Source organism: Pithys albifrons, chromosome 4 (assembly GCF_047495875.1).
Source record: "Pithys albifrons albifrons isolate INPA30051 chromosome 4, PitAlb_v1, whole genome shotgun sequence".
NCBI classification, from domain to species: Eukaryota; Metazoa; Chordata; class Aves; order Passeriformes; family Thamnophilidae; genus Pithys; species Pithys albifrons.
Window position 1 is genome coordinate 18,105,403 of NC_092461.1, and position 22,505 is coordinate 18,127,907.

General features: G+C 38.6%; 1 protein-coding gene across 1 annotated transcript in view; it reads left to right on the forward strand.

Annotated features, from left to right (window-relative positions):
* The window catches only part of MOCOS (molybdenum cofactor sulfurase), a 225,603-nt gene that overhangs the window by 197,483 nt on the left and 5,615 nt on the right, over positions 1-22,505 (forward strand). Inside the window, exons 10-14 of the mRNA XM_071553581.1 lie at positions 3,956-4,034; positions 8,931-9,055; positions 9,651-9,756; positions 12,948-13,074; positions 15,348-15,452. Coding sequence (XP_071409682.1) covers positions 3,956-4,034; positions 8,931-9,055; positions 9,651-9,756; positions 12,948-13,074; positions 15,348-15,452 — 542 coding nt within the window. The remainder of the gene's footprint in view (positions 1-3,955; positions 4,035-8,930; positions 9,056-9,650; positions 9,757-12,947; positions 13,075-15,347; positions 15,453-22,505) is intronic.

Consider the following 22,505-nt stretch of genomic DNA (forward strand, 5'->3'; position numbering starts at 1 on the left):
CTAAGATAGCACAGTGAGGAAAGCACATACAAACCAGGGGGTTAAGACTAAGCAGATAAACCTGTAGGAAGTTGTTCCAATATTTATTTTGGGGTTTTTTGTCCTCTTACCTGCAGTCTAAATGCATGATTTGCTTGTTGCAGTTAAATATTTATTTTTTCATTTTATCCCTTCACATATGTGGGCCAGTGTCATTTAAAATCATTTCATGGCAGACAAATTTAATTTAATAAGTTGACTCTTGAAAATCATATGTTAATCACTTCTGCTTTTGTCACCACTCTCACCAACCTGTCAGTAGTTTGTTGGTAATTTGGGACCTGAAACTGAATACAGCATGTGAAGCTGGAGCAGTAAGCCATGCAGTAGAACTCAGCTGAGCCTGGCTGGGTGTACTGCAGCTCAGAGCCTTCACTGGCCTGTGTTGGTGGCTAATTTTATTTCAGATTTGTAGCACTTAGCCTGCCAACTAACAGCCACCTCCAGGTCTGTTCCAGATTTGCTGCTTTGTGAGTTATTTGTCCCATAGAATGCCTCCTACCCAAACGGCCTTTCCTCAGCTACAGCAGCATGCATCTTTCCAAGATGAGTTTTGTTGCCTCCATCTCTCCTCTGCCTGCCCTCACAGTCCCTGTGCAGTTTCTCTGTTCTTCTCATTTACTGAATCCCCTTACTCCAGTGAATGTGAAAACCCAGTGGGTCCCAGCTGACTGGGTGACAATGCAGCCAAGCCAGCTGCCTCCCTGCTGCTCCACTGCAAGGAGGCTGTAACCACTCTGTTTTCTCTGCCAGTTTTGCTGCTGTCATCTGCGCTTTTCTCATTGTGAGAGCAGGCTCTGGCACAGATCTCCATCTAGAGCATGCTTTGCTGTCTGGAGGTGTCTCTCCAACAGTGAGAGCCTAAGGCAACTGTGCTGCTGGAACAGGTGCCTCCAGTAAGTGCCTAAAGAAGAATGGGGAAAATCCCACGTAGCTGAAGTATGCAGCCTTTTTGAAGCACATTTTGCTTTTACACTATTAGATTGTGGTGAAGACTTTATCTGTAGCACTTTTAAAATATAATGAATCTGTTCTCTCACGCCCTCCAGGCACGTGCTTTCCTCTCCCTCTGGAACTTCATTAGTGGAAAATTTGTTTATGACTGTTTTATTTCAATAGGGTTTAATATTTTCTGTCTTCTCTGCCCAAGAAAATGAAATTGTCAGCATGACTTAGTATGACAGTAACTACTTTAATAACTTTTCATGAAACCTCTGTGTACTGAGACACCGTGTGAGGCTCTTTCTTTAACCCCTGCACTTTGGCTGTCTCTGTAGTCCATCTAACAAGCCTGGTTGAGCAGACTGACTGTCTGACCCAGATGTGCAATCTGCCACCACTGCAGGTAGCAAGGACAGCAGAGTGGAGCTAAAACTGCCTGAAGGCTTAGGATCTTTCCTTGCCATGCCTGCAAAATCAGTTGGCTTGTATGGCAGCTGGGGAACTCCAGGTATTTCCCTGATACCTGAGAAAGTGGTAAATGAGAGCAGAGAGAGAGGAAGGGCTTGTGCCTAGTCTTTCACTGGCTGTACTTTTCTTCAGCAGGGGGAGTGAGATTTTAATTTTGAGAAACTGCATTTATTAAATTTGTCAGAATTATTTTCTTAGGCTATGTGGTACTTAACAGGCATTTCCTATTTTTTAATGTGAAAAATGTAACAAACCTTGCTACAACAGAACCCACTTTGAAAATCAGTGTACCTATCTCTAAATCACCCCCTACGGAGACAAACAACTTATCTTGACTGAACTTATTAGTGGTTAGGCTCCCAGCAACTTAAAAGTGGGCAGGAACAAGTGCCTTTATTTACAGAAGTCATATGACTTGAGTGGGAATCAAGGGAAATATTTCTGTCCTGCTCCATCAAATACATGGGGACACACATTACACTGGGTTTGTTCCTAACCTACATGAAAGTCAACCAAACAGAATTTGACTGAATACTTTTCTATGAAAGATTAATTTCTTTCTTTCCATTTTAGCTAACAGTCAGCATTACTCTTGCAAGTTGAGCCTTAGTTTGCCACTGCAGAGTGGGAGAAATTTTGAGTGTTGAGGACCTTTAAAATATTGAATTAGAAAAATGCTAGCAAAACTGAGCAACTAATTACACTTTATGGAGTTTATTGTGCTTTCAAATAGTAATGTGTTACTGCCAATAAAAATAATGGGAATTAAGCACATACACTGATGAAAGAATATACATGAATAGTTTATATTTCAGTCTATTGAAATAACAGACTTCTAATTTTTCTCACTCACTGAAAATAGGAGCTATAAAGATAAGAATATTTTTATATTAATACTGTGAGCACATCTGTGAATTTTATTATCAAGCAAATGACCGTGGAGAATGACAGCTTTTACATTTTAGTAACTGGCAATATTCTACCTTACTTTTTTGCCTTAAGATAGAATAAAACTGCAATTAACAATGTTTAACTGACCTAAACACCACTGTAAAGTGTGTACTGTTCAATAAAAATGTAACACACTTTCTGGTATATGAAAGCAGGGCTTGTGACAGCCCTAAAATTCTATTTTAAGAAATCTTGTGAGTATGCCTTTCTTAGAAAGTATTTTTAAAAGATATAACAGCTAAGGGTGCATACAGGATGAAACCTTTCAAACTCATCTTTTCCAGTTTGAATGGAATTAGTATCATTTGAAAGAAATAATAGTAATGCTCAATTGTTTCAAAGTACAGGAGCCTTAGTTCTAGCTGATAAAATTATAGCATTGCCCTCTTTTCCATGTTAATTGCAGGCTAGTTCAAAGCATTCATTACATGTATTATTTTCCTAAATGAACCTAACTTTTCCACCTCTGTCTTCACTTATGAAGTATATTAACAACATTAACTAAAGAAGTAGGCTGCTTTCTCTTTGTAAAACATGCATGGAACAGAGTGGATGGTTGTGTTATAGTGAATCTGAACTACATTTCATTACTTTTCAGGAGAAAATAAAACAACTTGATTTCACCATATCACGGAACTGGTAGAGTTTCGTTCTTATTTGTTTTACAATAGTGTAAACAGGAAGTAGTGAGTAAAATTAAAATGTGCTGTTATAATGCAGGGAAATGAGGGGCTCAGAGTCTTTGCTGGTACATGTTGCAGGATAATGGAAAAGCTGGATTAATTGCAGCCACACAGAAACCCCCTTTGTTAAGATTATTGCTTTCAATTAACAGAGAGAAAAATAATACAGCTTTTATTTTAGCTTCTAGCAAACTACAGTACCCTTTCCATCTCTTAGGCTCATTCTGTTCAAGATAAGTAAAATGTGGAAGAAGTTGTTAACATAGATCATTACCAGGGATTCCTCAGCTGGTCTAAACTTGGAGATTAATAGATGGGAATAATCCTCTCATTAGCAGTTTCCATACATTTTGTCTTTAAATTCTTGTAGTTTTATGGCACATTGGATTTCTTTCCTTGAACAGATGATGCTTCTTTTTTCTCTTCCCCCTTCCTCCATCTTTCATCTTTGAGATCACTCCATCCCACTGCTCAAAAAAACCTCAACCCTACACTGTTTGTCATCTGCTGACTTGCTAGAGCGCCCACAACAGTGAAAACTCATCCTTTCAACAGAAGCTGTGGCTGAGGCAGTAATTCTGTGGCATTTTGTTGCCAGAGACAGAGAATGAAATTACTCAAAGCTGAAATTGTGTATTCCTTAATATGGTTTGAGTAGCAAGGTCATTCACAGCCTTTAAACTTTGCTTTATCATTTGGAGCCACCTGCAGGCAGAGAATATAATTCTATCAAAAAGAAGAAGAAGGTTTTGATTTGCCATTTGTGAGTCTGCTGTGATTATGAGCAGGGGCAAAAATAAGGACTCCTTTCATTAGTCTACAATTTTTCATAGATGTTTTATTTAATTATGGCTTGTTCTCTGCCCATCTAGGCATGGACCCAATAGCTGTATCACTAGAAGACAGTGGAAAAGAGGCTGTGATCTGTGAGAGTAAAGTCTGTTCACACAGGTGAGTGAGAGCAGAGGGGTATTGAAGCTGAAAATTACTGTAGTGACACTCAGGACATGAACAGATGGACACACAGGAGTAGAAGTCCTTAAAAAAGAGGCGAGGAGATGAAAAGCAATGTCTTAGTGGACCAGGAGAATACATTTAAACACGTAATTTCGAATGCCCAGCATGTCTGATAGAAAACTGTAAAAAATAATAAAAATGGAAAAGAGGTAGGATAATATGATAAACTGACTTAGCACTCACTTGAAAGAGGGTGATTTTTTTTTTTCACTTGCTCCAAGCATGAAAAAATGACAACTGGGGGTCTCAGCAGGACTTGAATTCAGTTCCCTCATTCAATAGTAATGATGTTGGCAACTTTATCCATTTCATGCTGCATGGATTCAAAATGGCTAGAACCTTCTGAAGTTATAAACAGCTTTCCATATTGAGAACCCTTTTTAATTTTGTTTTGACCACCCATGTTGATCAGTGTTTCCTTAACAATCTTGGGTTGATTGCAGGTGTGTATGTTAAATAATATTTATTCTAATCAAGAGGCATACAACTGCAGTGAAATATAACATTATGAATAAATTTATTTCCTATCCATGTACTTAAGTGTTCATCTGTCACATTTTCTAAGAACTTCCCCAGTCTCATTAAGTTTTCTGAGTGGCAGTGTATCAAGTGCCTTGCTAAAGTACATTTGCATTGTCTACTATGTTTCTTTTCAACGAGTCTCTTGGCAACTCCAACTAAAAGAGCCACTGAAAGATTTATGTCTTTCTTTAACCAAGATATACTAATTCTTTGTAACCCGCTACATTTGCTTCTCTGAGAGTAGCACATAAACAAACCAGCAAAAGACCTGGCATTTTCCCCATGGAGCCATGCAGAAAATGATCTTCTCCTTCTTTTCGACCAACAATTCAGATGATAAAGAGGATCTTTTTCTCAGGAGTGTATTTTCCTCAGGTAGTGGAATTCACCCAACAGTCATTTGTTTTAACCATCTGTCCCACTTCCCTTAGTGTTGACTCATCCCTAGCCTCCCCATGGTAAGCCCATATATTACAGGCTGTAAAATAGCCTAGGTTATCTTTCTGTCTGTGTGCATAAAATTTGCTGCCATACTATTTATTGTAGCTTCTATTTCATGTAACTGCCTGTGTAATTTTTATTATATCAAATTGGAAATTTTCATGAAAAAAGAGTTCTGAAGAGGAAGAAAAGGAGAGAATGATAAAGAAAGGGGATATGCAAGGCAAATTGCACAGAGTAGACTATGATTAGCAAATAAATAAACAGGAAGTAAGGCAGAATAAGTGGACAACATTGATGAGGTTCTGAAACTGCTCAGAGATCCAACAGCACTTGATGCCAGGTTCCAGTGTTCCAGCAGGGAAACCTCCGGGCCACAAAAAGTGAGAAAAGTAGTGCTTTGCCATAGGACAAGAGCTGATTTATGGTCTGTAGTCTTTTCTGCAAAGTGTCTGAGGTGAGCAGTAGGACCAAAAATCTTTGTTAAAAGATTTTTATTCAAAAGAAATGCCTAGTGAGGGCATTTTTCATTTATTAATTGTGCGCTCTGATGCTGTGATTTCACCCAGTCCTGTAGGCTTACTCTGAATTTAGATTGAGACACCTGAGAAAAGTACGTGATGTAGAATCTGCAAGCAGTCCTGTGAGGAAGTTTAATTTCACAGCAGCCACCAAAGTTTAATGAGCCCAAATTTCCCTTCTGAAGCAGTTCATCAGTGTTAGCCTTCTTCTCAGCAGGGGTTGTCCGTCACAGGTGCTGCTCACATCAGAGGGCCACGGCTTTCTGGTATAAGATCTAACAGTGGACAGATGCAAGTAGAAGCTAGTGTTGTTAAGGTTATGGATGTTGTAGAAGACCCTAAATGCTCAAGGTTACTGCTCTACTGAAATAGACAGGGACACAGCCCTCTCTCTTTGACAGGCTGCAATATCAAAGAGATCGGGGAAGGGTATCAGTGTTAGAAGAAGAGAAAGATATAGTTAAAAACAAGGTGAACTGAGCCTGTAGTGTGTATTATATCCCTTGGGATCAATATTCAGACTTCATCTGTCCTTGTTTCTTGTTCTATAAATTACCCTGCTAGAGGGACCAGTTGTAATGCACTGAAGCTAAGTGACATAATAGAAAGATGAGTGGGGAACTCAAGGCAAACAGCAAGGAAAATCTGAGAGAAATAGGCCCTCTTTTATAGATTGCCTGACATGTGCCAAATGAAATGTAATACTGACAGATGTAAAGTTATACTCCACAAAATAAACACAAGAAGAAAACAAGTGGAATTGAGCTACAACAGAATGACTTTGACTAAGACCTTGAAGAGATGATGGTACATGCTCAAAAATGGTCTGACAATATGGGAAAGCAATTTGAAAACACAAGAGTCTTGGAATACAAAAATTACACAGTGACATTTGATGAAAAACCAAGAATAGTGTGAGTCTCTAACTCAGCCACTGTGACTCAAAATAGTAAGTATATACAAAGGGGGCAAAATTATGTTCCTGATTTATACAGTATTGATCCCCAACTAGAGGCTACTAGAGGCAATTGGCTCATGAGAGATTTTAAACACCCCTAACATCTCTGTTAGGGTGAGAAAAAATATTTGGGGAATTTTTTTCACCTGTACTATTAACATGGAAGATTCATGTCTTCTCATTTAGCATCCTTCTCCCTAACACAGTGACTGCCAAGGGCACAAGAACCACTCATTTCAGGCTGTGAAATCTCATGAGGACATTCATCTTTTGGCCTCTTTCTCAACACAGTGCCTGTTTCTCTAAGTACCAGAGTACCATTTCCATTTTTACTGGTTAGATGCAGCTGTGGGTGACATCTGATCAATCTCAGACTGGGGAGAGGGACACAGAACTGCACCATAAACCAAAATTCAGAACAAGCACTGAAGAGATACCTGATCCCTGCAGGATTATAAAATCTCTGATTTCACTTGTGCTGGGTTTCTACTAGCATAATTCAGTTGAACCCTACAAAGCATTTCGAAAAGCCAAGCTACGTCCTCTCTCAATCCTTGTGCTTAGCATCTTTTGCTGTGAGTAGCTGGTTTTTTGTTTCACAAAGCAGTTGGTCTCCACGCAGATCAACTTCGTTGGCTGAGTAGGACAACACGGTGAGCATAGAACCACAGCTACTTAACTTTCCTTCTACAAGACTCCTCCCTAGATCAGCATTAGAATTGGCATTCCTCTTACCTACTTATGTGCTTTTAAAGTTAGGGATCAGTCAAATCACTTTTTGTAGTCAATAGGGAGAGTTGAACACTCCCACAGTGAGAGCCATCCTGTCCTGAAGTCTAATATAGATGGAAACTACTCACTTCTTTACATTGTTTGTAAGAGGAATGAAGACAAGTAACTTAAGCTAGATGCCTGGGGTTTGGAAGATTGACATTAAGCTTACTCAGGGCTGAGGAATCTAATGTCAAATAGGATCACTTCCCAGTGATCTGTGGCCTTCTTGGACTGAGAGAGGTGATCTCAAAATCCCTTTAGGAAAGATTACATCCAAATAAAGAACACAATTCTATTGCCAGCCTTGTCTAACTCACCAGACATTTAACAAATAATGGAAATCGTCTTTAGATAGAGAAATACTTGGGCTCTGTTAGTGGAACTGTGTATTAGTGTAGAATATTTGTTCTAACATGAATTAAATTAGGGAAGTAATATCATTGTACCTGATGGGATCATTAAGAATTACATACAGTGGGGAATCTTAAGTTCAACTCAGATCACTCCTCTCTGCTTTAACAAAAATCACAGACCAGAGTGTGATTTTTTCATAATACTATATTGTAATATTGTTATCTGGGCTAGCACTTACTGTACTTCAGAGCCAGTGTCTTGAGCTTTATGATTATTTAATCCTTTATTCGACACTAATTTTCCATATAAAATTAAACTAGATCTCATCAATATTAACTTCAAGACTTGTCTTGGTTTGAGGGGAAAAACCAAAACGTTTACCAAAAAGCAGAGGAGAGGATTCCTCCACAATAAACACATCACTCTTTATTAAATTTAAGAAAAGGAACTTTAATTAGAAAATGGATATAAGAAGGATAACTGTTCTTAACTAATATATATATATATATATATATATATATATATATATATATATATATATATATGTAGGTATAGATATAACTGTAAACAGACCAGAGCAAACTGCTTCCTCAACACCACAAGTAAAAAAAAAACAAAAGAGAACAACTCCCAAACCAGTAGGTTTCCTCCAGTTATATTTATGGACAGAGTCAGTGTCACACCTTGGCAAGCTGCAGGTTGAGTTCTCAGTCTTTTTTTTCCAGCGAGGCAGATGAGCGGTGAGCACTCAGATGAATTCTGTCTCTCTCTCTGTGTCCTTTGTCCCAAATGAAGAAGGAAAGTCCACAGAAGCAGCGAGGAGCAGGAGAGAAAGGTTTCTCTCCCACAGCTGGCACACACAGCTCCAACCTTCCCCCAGAGCTGTGTGATGTCCCCAAGAACAAAAGAGACAGTGCAAACCTGTTCCTTGCTACACCTTACCCCAGTCTGCCCCCCACCCAAACGATCAAGAAGCAATTGGTAGCAGTTAACTACTTCTTTTGTTAACTAATGGCACGGGGAGTTAGTGGCAGGGAGAGAATTTACATCATTTTGAAAGTACAACAAAGAGTAACAGAGTAAAACTGAGGAAGTAGGGAGATAAAGTCTTGCAGAACTTCACATCATGCACTCATCAGACAATACAGTTTCTGTACTTTTTATTGAAAGAAGCAAAATAAACATCTTTCCAATTTGCCTTCCATTTTTCAAATTAGTGTTTGGGCAATCAAATCTGAAGTCGCTATTTTCTCATAATAGGGTGAAAACGTATGACTGTGGAGAAAAAATTGCTGGCTGGTTCTCTATGTTTCTTGGTCGTCCATGTCGCTTGATAAGGCAAAGTTCAGACATGGAAAGCAAGTCACTTCAGAAAAAAACAAAAGGTATGTTGTCATTCTTGAAAATATTTGTGATTCCTCATGCAAACATCAGGCTCATGGACTTCACACTGAGTATATAACTACCCTGATAAAGGATTAAAGAGTCATCCAATATTTATCTAGTAGGTACTTCTATAACTAAACTGATTTTTTGCTGCACTTCTTAAATTTGGTGAAAATTTACAGATATACCAATCTGAGGGTTTGGGTTTTTTGTCATCATGACCATGATTTTGTCTGGAAGCTCAGTGATCATTCTGAAAAATGATCAAGAAAAAACTAAGAATCAAAGAATTTCTTCAGAGACTAAATTGCATTACAAAAATAATTGAAAGAGCATTGAAACTGAAAAGCCATAGATACTGCTCTTGCAAATTGTTTTATGAATTTGGTAAAACCCCAGTTCTCTCTCCATTTCTAAATGAATTGCATCACTGCAATTTACAGGTTTGAGGGTATTGGAATATTTCCTTAGTATCTGGATGAATAATGAATAAATGAATACATTTTTAATGAGAAAGTTAGAGGTCAAAGGAAAGATGAGGTGAAATTACTGATTTTAATGATGGTTTTAGGAAGTTGGATTGATTTTTTTTAGGTCTGTCATCTGCTACAAATATCTCGCTCTCTCTTGTGAATGAAGCACAATACCTCCTGATAAATGTAGCAAGCATTATGCAGCTGAAAGAACACATTTCTGAAAGGTAAGAGCGTTCTGTCTCCAAATTTCTCTCAGTGATCTTGGATTCTAGAATCTTTTCATAAGATGCCAATATAGCTCTTCTTCCTGGAAATTTAGAGGTAGTTACCTTCCAGTGTTCAACAAATATATAGCTACTAAACTGCTGTAATTACTAATTCTTGTATGAATTCTGAAAATTGGGATTAAATATGTGAACATAATCTGTATACCAGTCATCTTTAGGAAAACTTAAAAGCAATTTTTGTCAAATGATTTGGTGGCAAGAGATTATTTGAAACCAACCAGTTTCTATTTGTCAGAAGAACAAGGATTAATAGGTTTTCTCAGGGTAAATAAACTGGCAGGTAAAAATACAAAATCTTAGTAGTGGCTGAACAATTTTTTGCTCTGGGAGTGACTAAGAGTAAACATGCCCAACAGAAATGCTTTAAAACTGCTTTTAGGACTAGAATAGTTTTATTTTTTAATTGAATTTGGCTTTACTTATACAAAAGTGGGGGATAGAAGCAGCAAATGAAACACTGAGTCAGCCCACAGCTCAAAGATAACAAACCCGTTACCAAACAAATCTTCATATACTGACAGTAGGAAATTGTTATTTCTTGCAAGTAACTAGGACAAGTTCAAATTTCACAGAAAATATTCCCTCAGGGCCTCCATCACTGCTGTGCATCTCACAGCCCCCTTTTTATCTGAGGCCCCTTTTCCTGTCTCACAAAACTTCCCTGACTCTTCTTGGAGTCATCTTACCTCCTCTTAGTCACCCACCAAACCTACCCCGTGCATTGAACTTCCTGGTTTGAGCACAGAAGAAATATATGTGTGTGTGTGTGTATGTATGTATATATATATATATATATCTAGATGCACATGTGGGTTGTTTTTTGCTTAATAGAAGGTTGCTAATTTTTATAAAACTATTTTGATTTTCAAATAAGTTTTCATAATTTCTCTTTCCAACTTCTATAAGCAAAACCAAATCTTTCAGTTTGCACTTGGCTCTTGAGAGGTGATTAAAAACAGAAATAACACTTCAGTTAAAAATTATAATGTATCTTACTGTTGGAGAGCTATGTGTACATGCAGACATTAATCCCTCTTGTGTTTCTGTTACTGGCCACCTCCATGAAAATACCCATAGCCTGGCCTAATGCTCAAATGTTCTTGTTAAAAAACCAGCCCCTGGAGATATAAATATTTGTTTTAAAGTTTGCCTGTTAAAAATAGCTAATGCATTCTTCCTTACAGAGCCCACTGCTGTGAAAAGTCTAAAGTATCTAGGCCCACTTCGGCAAATAACACTGATTGCCAAAACAGACTGTTGTTGAGATCTGCAGGACAAAGGTGCCTGTCACACCATCCAACAAATGCGTTTTGAGGGAGGACAAATAATGGAAATTTACTCAGATATACGTTGCCAAGTAATTATAAACAGTTCTGAGGGGTGAGGGTAGGCGCAGGAGAGTAGAGATATTCTGGAAGTGAACCTGAGCAGGTTGAAGGCTGCAAGACTAGAATTAAGGGCATTTCAGTCTTTGTGATCAGCAGCAAGGGGTAAATTAGCAGAAGCTTAAACTAGTTTTCAGCAGCTGGCTCAGGACACTGCAGGCCCAGCTCTGAGGGTACTGAAGTTTTTGATGCCCCCATCAGTACAGGCTGGGATGGCAGGCACTTATATTTTAACAAATGCATTCAAAACTAGAGGCTAAACAGCACCCAAGCTTCAAGAGGCCACAGCGAAGCCAGGGAGCACAGCAGCATAACCCAACATACTCACGAGTAAATGCTATTTTCCTCCTTGTTTGCATGAGCACTGGCACAATCTGTACCTCCCATTGGCTTCCACCTCCTGCAGTCATTTCGAAGGATGTCTCAACCATGGATTACTTGTGGGAGAGGGAAAACCTGTAGCCCTTCAGCATCCCATGCCACCTCTTGCCCCCACACCTCTGGAGCCCCTGTGAACAGTGGAGGCTTGGTGGAGCTGGGCTTCTGTGGTTTGGCTGAAAGTCTGCTCAGACAGTTTATCCTTATTCACTTTTGTCTGCTTAAGAAGGTCATCCAGACTATTTTAAATAAAACCAAGCTCTTTTTTTCACCTAACTTGTCTCTTCTGCCAAGACTGCTTGATGTGAAGTGTCACCTGTTATTTTAATTTTGCATATTTTTCCTCATTTTAATTAAAATACATTTTAAACTGCAGGTCCTTACTTTTCAATTTTTTTTTTCAGGATAGAAACTTCTCTCTTCACTACTTATGCAGATTTCTACCTCTGCTGTAGGGTGTCATGCACCAAAATTGTCAGACTGCAGCTGATGGAGAATCAAATATTTTTCATGTCCTTAATAGCTAGTGCAAAAAGATATGTTCTACTCCACTACCAGTGGCACTGAGAGAACTCTTGCAAAATTTAGAGCTGTCTTTTTTCTCTGATACTGGTCAAATTCTCCTGTAGAAGAAGAATGAATGACAATTCTAAGATGCATCAGATTTCTGATATTTGTATGCAGTCTGCTGCTCTGTCTGTCTCATATGCGTTCTCCACACTGACACAAATCAGTACTCTGGCAGTTCAAATGCTTGTAAAGAGGTGGAAATATCACCACACAGAGATTAATTTTTTTTAGAACACCTATCATTTGATGCAATCTGCTGCATCCCAAAGGCAAATAATAATAATGTGTGGGATATATTCTCTCATAAAATGACTTTACTGGCCCTTTTCACCTTCAGCAACTACTTCTTTTCTCCCTTTTTCCATGGCAGCATATTCAGAATATGTTTCTATTTGCCTTCTATTATAGAAGATTCTATTTCTAGAAACAATTAACAAGTCAAATGAGTGCTAACTCAAAAGATCTTTTCATTTGTTAACAATAGCCTTACAAATGATAATAAGGAATTTTCTCATATGCACTGTTCACAGTCATCTGTCTGTATACTTTCATAGCTACAGTTCCAGATTGCACCTCTGAGGAAGCCACCTAGAGGGTTACATACTGTAGTTGAAAGACTACAAATTATCCTTAAATACCTTGTGTCATTTCTATACACTTTGTAATAAAACAAACCAGGTTATTCTGGAGAATCACTTGCTTAATCATATAAGCCACTAAATTCTTACAAACATCTATTGCAGAAATAGTTAATAAACCTTATTTTTGTTCTTCTCTGTCAACTCTGTGAGACAGATTGGAAGAGCCATTGGAAACAGATGAATTAATCCAACGTTTCCGTGCCAACATTGTCGTCAGAGCACCAGAGTCCTTTGAAGAAGAAGAGTGGGCTGAGATTTCAATCGGTGCACTGCGATTCCAGGTGTGAACTTTTCTCTCTTATGCTTGTCCCATTCTATCACAAAGCATTTTTACCTCTGGAGACAGACCAATTTTTGCAAGGCTTTGACTGGAACGGGGCGGCATGGTTTGTGCAGATGAAATTTATGAAGTGTATTAAAAAATAGCTAGTGTTATGTGACCTGTGACAAATATAATTGAGAGGTTTTGACTTATTTCTCCACACCTTTTTTTTATATTTCATAATTTGTAACATTTCTCACCTCTGTCCATTTAAACTGAATAATAATCACTGTTTTGAGGCAGAGTTTGCTGAAAATATTTAGTCAATATGTCATGAAAGAATAATGATTGCTGTTAAGCACAGTAGTCCAAATGTAACCTCAGATTGCTGCACATCAAGCAACTGATTGCAAAAGACTGGATATGAATACAAGTGAACACTCATGGTCCATTGCCCTCTGATGTATACATCTTGTCTTAATCTCCATTAAAGGAATGTTGCTAATTCTGGCCTTGTAGGGTTTTTTGGCACATTGTACTTTACATCATATCTAACAACATGATGTGTTTTGTACTGAGGAAAATACTGAAGAGTCAGACTTCGTTTGCAAATACATTTTCAGAAAACCTTTTAACAAAGAATCCATGGAAGCTACACATGAATCCTAAGGGAATGATGCACATGTATTGCATATTCTGTTGAATTTGCCTGGCCCTGAGATGTGAAGTATGTATTTGAAGATTCATTGCCTAGGATATGAAAGAAATGGCTTATTCATTATTGTTTTAGAGATGATTCATTATTGTTTTAGGTGTGACTAAAAGAAGTGCCAAGGTCAAATCTAGAAGCTGTGATAGATATCATTGCTATTTCTTTCTCATCAGTATACTGTAAGAAATTTTTTTGGCGAGGGTGGAAAGCATGGCTTATCTGCTCTCTTTTTGTGTGTACTTTGATCAGTAAGCTGTAATATGAGTTACAGAAAATTGAGGCAAAATTCCTGTAAGTAGGAGATGAGGAATGCAAAGGACAAAATCCTTGGTGTAGAGCTTATCAGAAGCTGGAGTTACATTAGGAAGCTCAGCTGAGGATCCTGTTGAGAAGTTACTGTAAAACTACAAAACAAAAAGGCATTCCTGTTTCTGACATTGATATACTTTAGGAATGCAAGCCAAAAATAGAAAGGCTTATGCAACTTGCATTGTCTTTTCCTGTCTCTGCTAGGTCCTTCCTCAGATACTGATGTAATAATGGTAAAACTATGCTAATGTTCCTTGATGCCAGAAAAATGGTAAAGAAGCTGTTGAACAAAGCAAAGCAGGGAAAAAAATATTTCCTTCTTTGCCTTTTGTCCTATTAATTAAAAAATAAATCTGTGGAAAATCATTTTCTGAAAAAGCTGATATATGGATTCTATGTTTACGCTGAACAGTTGTATAAGCAGTTCTAGATACATCTAAAAAGAGTAAGCTATCTTGTTTTCTTGGTTTGAAATTTATGACACATTTTACAGAAATAGAATCTTTATACTGGAATACTGCTAAGAGTTAGTTTCCATAATATACAACTTCACTAAAGTTAGGGATGCAATATTAAGTGGAAGTACAATATGTCATCCTTCTTCATTTTAATGCTTTACTAAGAAATTAGTTGCACGTTCATTTTTGTGGGTTTTTTTCCTAAAATCACACCTTAGTTCAGACAAAAATTAACCTTAAGAGTGATTGCATGTGGATGCTAACATCATGTGTAATACATGATAGAGGATCCACTATTGCTTCTGTTTATGTAAACTGGTAAAAATTCACATTTTACATTCTGATTATCTGCAAGTGCCATGCACATAAGAAAGATATTGTGCGTTTTAGCTGCACTAAAACAATCTCAAGAAATCCTCCTTGGGTTGAATCCTGAGGCACTGGCTTAATTCTGTAATCAGTTCTTTGGGCAAGCAGCCCTGCTAAACTGTAGATGAAGTGAAGCCATCAGGAAATACAAATATGTAAATGTCTGGTATTCTTCAGATTCTGTATCTGGGAAAGTTTTCCTTAAAAAATGAAAAAAGTCAATTAAAAATTCAGTGAGAGTTTTGCAAGTAAACCCTTTGAAAAGGTGCCTACTACATTACATGAACAGACCTGACCTTTTACATAATGAAAACATAAAAAAGCCACAGGAAAGGTATGCAAAAAGGTATGTGTTTAAGATACTATGATTGTCAGAAGCTTGTACTGTTCAATGTGGTACTGCTTTGATATACAGCCATGAACTTACTTTAACTAAAATTTCAGGTTGTGGGTCCATGTAGTAGATGTCAAATAATCTGCATTGATCAACAGTCTGGGGAACGAAACAAAGAAATTCTGCAGTCTCTGTCGGCTGCCAGAGGCAGAAAGGTCAGTACAGTACTTCAAAATGGCTGTAATGAAAGATGTAGTGACTTTATTGCATGCATAGTGAAATAAATGCTGAGCAAATATTCACAGTTAAGTTGTTATGCTAATCGTTACCATTTGTTTTTTCTGTAAAGAGGATGCACTTACAACCCAGATATTACATGGTTTATTTCTGTAAAATATTCACACGGTTTTTATTCAGAAAAGGACTATTAATATGCATTATTTTTAACTGTATTTGCTTTTATTCAGTATGTACTTCCTTACAACATGTTTATTCTGATCTTAGAAGCGCAAGTTGATGCACTGATGTCTTTTAAGAGAGGAAATATGCAGAAAAATCCGCAAGTGTTTGAATTGATACAGTTGGCTTGCAAGACTAAACTTTATTCTTACCATGAGAAACTAGTTAACAGGAAAAACAGAGCAGATTCGATTATAGTCAAAGTGGAGAGTAATTGCTTAAGAAAGTGACTGGAGAGTAAGTGTGAAATACAGGCATTCACTGGAGTCCTTCTGCTTCCCAAGGTTGAGTTGCTTCTTGGAACTGAGAGTGCTCAGATGATGGCTAGACCGTTCAGCATCCCAAAAGCTTCACAAATCTCCTATAAGTATTTATTTAGCTGAAAATCCTTATTCAAATTTCATTGCTTCCTGTTCTTTTAAGCTTCTCTTGTAAAAGTTCCTCAGCCAGTCAGGACTCGGGAGCCTCGCTGGTATCCGCCGGAGACTGGTCACAGTACTGGGGCAAAGCAATGACAAATAGGTTGAAAATTATTCACCCAAACAATGCACAAACAAGTTACAAATAGTGCATTCTATGTTCGAAAAAAAAATTGATTCGTCTCAGTGACTCATTAAGCAAACAAAGGGCTGCATTTTCATTGACTTATCCCTGGTGAATGGCTCCTCTTGCTCCATCTCGGAGCCAGCCGCCTGGTGCAGTGAGCTGGGGATGGGCACGCAGGCAGGGCCGGCTGTCTAGGCACAGCTTCCCGCTGACCTGAGGTGACCCAGCATTGCACAGCAGGCTCTGGCATCCAGATCACCACGCTACATGCACCATGGTGGGTAGTCTGAGGACAACAACCCTCTCCGGGTAATGGTGAGCCACAGCTGGAACATCTGGGACACTTCAGAGCACTTTTGAGCACTTAGGGCAGGGATGGTGCCCCTCTGCCACATGAGGTGTGGTATGCAGAGGATTTTTTGACCACATGGATTTTATTGGATCATTACTTGAATCCTCTGTAGAGGGAAAGCACTCTGTACTCAGGGAGAGAATGGCAGCAAAACTTTACCCAGGATGCAGATTCTCAGAAGTAAAGCACCTTCCACATGTTTCCCACAGCAAAGATGAGCTCCTCTTTCATTCTGATTAACTCAGCAATGCAAAATTTTTTTTGATACAAGCACTCCCAGAACCAAGTAACTCGTTCAAACAGGACTAAGGCAAAGAGAGCAACGTAACCTCTTGAGAACAAGCTGGCGCCGGATAAAAGACGCCTGGAGAGGCGAGGCAGAGCACAGCGCTGCTCATCACCGCGGGGGAGTGCTCTGCCTCCCTCAGCTGTGCCGCAATATTCTGTTCGTGCTGCGAAGAAACAGGCCTTCAGCTCTTTTTGTATTTTTCCCAGCCTACAGTGCTGCTGGCAGATGGGAACGTGTGAGCATGCCCTGCTCTGCATAAGGCTGAGTCCTCTGGGTTAGCAGACAGCTGAAAAAGATAGTTTGAACCGGTAGTTCTGCCTGAACGGATCTGAGAAGACCTCAGAGCCCATCCCTCCAGGAAGCCATCCGTGGGGTGATGATCACGAGCTGGTTACCAGCGAGCAGCACCCCAGGAAGGACTGTGACATTTTCAGTGTGCTCAGCAGACCTAGCAGAGAACATTGATGCAAACCTTTCATAGTTTGCAGTGGGGAGAGAGAAAGAACATCAAGTTCATGTGACTGTGTTAAATTGCAGAGCTAATCCTTTGGTGACTCATGTCTCTAGCATGTGCTTTTCTGCTAAGGAGTCATCTAATAGACTTCATTTTCTTTTTTTATCAGATGCAGATTCAGTGAAGGAATTTAGCAGTGTTTGCTCCCATCTGTCAATAATCTGATTCAAACTACAAAAAGAACTATTGCAGCAAAATAAGATTTAAGCTAAGTTCCCAGCTTTTTGAAAGGCTGTCGTAGTTACTTGATTGTCGAAACATTAAAGATAGTGCACACACAAAAGCGAGCCAGATGTCAATATTTACCATTTTGTTTTGCTTTTTCTCCAAGAACACCAACCTGGGAAAATACATTTAAATATATCAAACTGGTAGACCAAATAGCAGCACTGCCGGTGAACTTCAATAATGAGATAAATAATACAAGGTTTGTAACACGCAGTTCAATACTTATTTCTGAAATCCTATTTTTCTCCATTCCTCTGAGACTCTGAGAGCCTGTTGCTCCAAGTTGAAAGACTGAAACTTTGCATAGATGGATTGCAGCTGAAAGTCACAACCAGCTACTGTAACTAGACACATAAGCAATTGGCACGTTTCCTGATAAATGTAAAGCATAGTGCTGAAGCCTAGCCAGCTGCTTTTTATGAAACCTTTTTATGTCATTGTTTGAAATAAGATGCAAACACCTCTACAAAGTAAACGTGAGCTCTATTTTCTGAAGAGACGCTCATTAAGGATTCCTTCTGTAATTTTTGACTGAAAAGGGAAAATGTGTGACAGAGTGCTCTCTGTTCCTGGAGGAGACTATGAAAGACTAGATAACTACATTAAGCAAATGGCATAAAAATAGCTACATGCCGTTTCACATGCCTCACCACCTGATGCAAAACACATATGGATAGAAAATGGAGAACATTGAATTCTTGCTTGTCTTTGAGAATTTGCAGATGCAGTTTAGCACTGACAACAGCGGAAATCTAATGACCTTGTGGGTAGATTTGCAGCAGTGCTATAAGCTGGGACTTGCTGTCAAGGTAGCAAAGGGAATTGTATTAGCAGTCTGCCCCAGTATAAATGTATGGATAGTGGTACATCAAGGGAAATCCATTATGTTTGCACATGCCTTCATACACTAAAAGGCCTGGTTTTTTTCCAGAGGGCTGTTGTTCCTCCTTCATGTCTCTCATTGTGCCTTGTGAGAGCTTCTTTTCCTACAGTATTAAATGCCCTGCCTTTGGATTACTTACTGAAACGTTAGCAAGGATAGAAAATGACTTCTCATATCTGAGGCATCGTTATCCTTATTTTCATAGTAATGCAAGGCTTTACACTATGCAATGCTTTTCATTCAAATATCTGGAACATAGAAAAACAGTGATTGTTGTAAATAATTTACCTCTGAAATAATATAGTTCCATTTCCTCACTGGTGACTGAACTGGAAAATGCATTTATTTAAGGTAGAGCAAAGGAAAATCAGTTCTTAAGAAAACGTTCTGCTGTACAGATATTTTCAACCAAACAATATGTGTTTTTTGGACATCAACTTAAAAATTTTTCTTTTTCCTAGTGTAAAAAGTCAGCATGTTGAAAGTGAATACTTCCACTCTTCTATTTTGTAAGGCTTTAATAATAAGTTTTGGTTAATCTAAAGCTAATAAAACATTCTTACTTTTAAAAAACAATTCACTTCTAATAATTGCATCTCCCAAACCTTTACATGAGAGGGAGATCTTGTTATTGTATGAACAAATGAGCAGACTTGAACAGGTAAATTTATCTACTGGAAGATGGCAGCTGAGAGCTACATCTGGGAGCAAAATCCAAACCTCATCCATTTCAAAGCTAAGTATCAGCATGCATATGATTTATGTGCTTGTTACACATTCTTTAGGGGTATTTCCATACCAGATTCTAGTCTGTGTTAACGGATTGTTCAAGACCTGTAGCTTGAAGACCTCTCACCTCAGCTTTTGTCAGATGAAGCACCTTAGGTTTCTATCTTACAAAAGGAAATAGTGTACCCAGGGTATCCCTTCTCTGTCAGTGAATGTCTGAGCAGAGCATACTACTGTTGATCCAGTAAATGAACTTGAAACAACATGCAAGAAAGACAGCATTTCATAGCTCCTCCTTTAAGCGAGTGTGATGACTATCTTGTGACTCACTGTTGGCAAGAATAAGTATGTTTCATCTATTCCTCACAGCAGTGAAATGTTGTGTTTTTTCCTAATCAAGAAGCTTTACACTTTTTTGTCCCTGTGAAGTGTAACAGTTATGGAGTCTCCACTGCCATCAGAATACAGAGCACATAAAGCCACAGAGCTCATGGTCCTGCACTCCCTGCCCAGTTCTTGGTGTATTCTGGGGCGATTAAAAATGCATTTAAAGTCAGGAAAAGGTAGCAGCAGCAGGGAGAGATTATGGGTTTCATTGTAATAACTCTGCAGGCTCTAATCTCTGCATCTGAAAGCCTCATTTTTCATCAGTGAAATGTGAGAAGGGCCAATTTCTACATTTTATCTTTCTCTTGAAACAGAGCTGAAGTCGCAGATGAACAGCTTCTGGGGATGCTTGGCAGGGGGTGGGAGGAGTGTTATTGCTGTTATCAGTACTTGTGAGTCATTATTTGTAATTATTGAAAAACCAGGGAAATTTGCTTAAAAGATGTTAAATTCTTTTCTGGTAATCACAAGCTAAACTTTGGTCTTCAGAACATTCACCAAAAAAAAAATGTATACCAGCAGTGTATCATCACCTTGAAAACTCCTTAGGCATCACTCACTGAAAAAAATATTGAGACATTAGATGCCCAATCAGAGTAGGGAAATGCTAATGACCAGTATTAAAACAGTTTTTGAGAACTTCTGAAGACAAGATGTATTCACACATGCCTTTTCGTAAATAATTCGGGACATTAAAAATAACCAAACCAAAACAAAAACGTTGCTAAATGATTCACAATAATAGAAAAATTGGTAAATCAAATTTTTCAAAGTGAACAATCTGCCCAGATTTATTTTAGTCTTACTTTAAGATAAATCAATATGACAATGCAGTAAATATAAATAAAACTTCTCATGTATCAAATAAGTTAATTTACATGGATGAGTTATAAAATTCCTTTCTGTGTGAAATGCAGTGTAGCATGAACTAATATTAATTTTACAGCATTTTTTTTATAATTGCCTGATTTTTTAAAAGAACAAAATTCTAGCAACTGACAGTTTTGCACTAGGGTACAGGAAGTGAATCCAGGTTATTAATATAACCACAAGGCTGAGAAACACTTAATTTATGTTTATAGAGAAACCAAGCTTGTCAGCAAATAAGAAAAAAGCAAGAATGGAAAAATAATCCTATGTACTTTAATATTTTAAATGAAACTGTTACTAACTTGCCATTTTAGCATCATGGTTGATCCAACACTGTCACTGTGCTGGTGGATTGGGATCTTACTGTACTTCAGTTGTTCCTCAGCATTAAATACTAGGACATTGACATTAAGGATATATCCTGTGTCCACCAAGCACCCCATATATGTGATGTGCCAGTGAGATGAAAGAATAGCAGAAGTCGCAAAAAAAACCCTCACCTTGGGGCTTGTTTTCCTTTTTGATGTTTAGAATTACAAATGAAACAGAATGACCAAAATTCAGAGTCTGAGGGCATTTTTGGATAGAACTTACTTGGGAGTAGGCCTCAGTCATACCTCTCTCTAATTCTTCAAAGACTAAAAGCTGTTCCATGTTACCTCATTACTGTATCTTTATTTAATTATACAATGCAAGAACAGGAGGATACATACTGCCTTCATATTTAGTCAAACATGCTTCCTTAAATTCACCTAACAATATTTTTGTAATTTATTGCAATTCCTTTTACCTAATATTTTTTTCAGAAACAGCTCTAAATGTAATTCCCTCAATTTCAGCATTATCGATCTGAACAATGGCAGTAAATGTAATCAGGAAATATAGAAGGATAATACAGTTTTGTTTTCAAGTAATTTCATTTGCTTGTTTATTTATTTTACAGTTTAGAATGACTTGTACATTTTGACTGTAGTCTACCAAAGCAAAAAAACTAAGTTTACAGACTGTGGAAAAAAGGGCTGGCTACTTATGAAGAATTTACGAAGAGAGCTAGGTCATGCAGAAAAAAAAATCAGGAAAAGTGCAATTTGAAGTCAATTTGGCCAATTCTGTTAGGGATGACAAAAAGTCCTTCTATAAATACATTAATAACAAAAGGAGGGGCAAGGAAAACCTCCATTCTCTGTTGGACTTGGAGGGAAATATAGTTAACAAAGATGAGGAGAAGGCTGGGGTACTTAACACCTACTTTGCCTCAGTTTTTACTGAGGCCCTCAGGTGGCAGGTGGCCCTCAGGACAACTGGCCTTTGGAGCTGGTAGACAGAGAGAGGGAGCTGAATAGCCCTCCTGTATTCCAAGAGGATATAGTTACTGACTTACTGAGCCAGCTGGATCCTCACAAGTCTATGGGACCGGATGGGATCCATCCCAGGATGATGAGGGAGCTGTCAGAAGAGCTTGCCAAACCGATCTCCATCATCTTCCAACAGTCCTGGCTCTCTGGGGAGGTCCCAGGCAATTGGAAGTTGGCGAATGTCACCCCAATCCACAAAAAGGGCTGCAAGCAGGACCTTGGCAACTACAGGCCTGTCAGCCTGACCTCCGTGCCTGGCAGGGTTATGGAGCAGTTCATCCTGAGTGCAATCACACAGCACTTTCACGATAGACAAGGGATTAGACCCAGCCAGCATGGGTTTAGGAAGGGCAGGTCCTGTCTGACCAACCTGATCTCTTTTTACGATCAGGTGACCCACCTGGTGGATGAGGGGCAGGCTGTGGATGTGGTCTATCTGGACTTCAGCAAGGCCTTTGACACTGTCTCCCATAATATACTCCTGGAAAAGCTGGTAGCCCATGGCTTCGACAAGTGTACCCTGTCCTGGATTAAGAGCTGGCTGGAGGGTCGGGCCCAGAGAGTGCCGGTGAATGGAGCTGCATCCAGCTGGCGGCCGGTCACCAGTGGTGTTCCCCAGGGGTCTGTGTTGGGTCCAGTCCTGTTTAACATCTTTA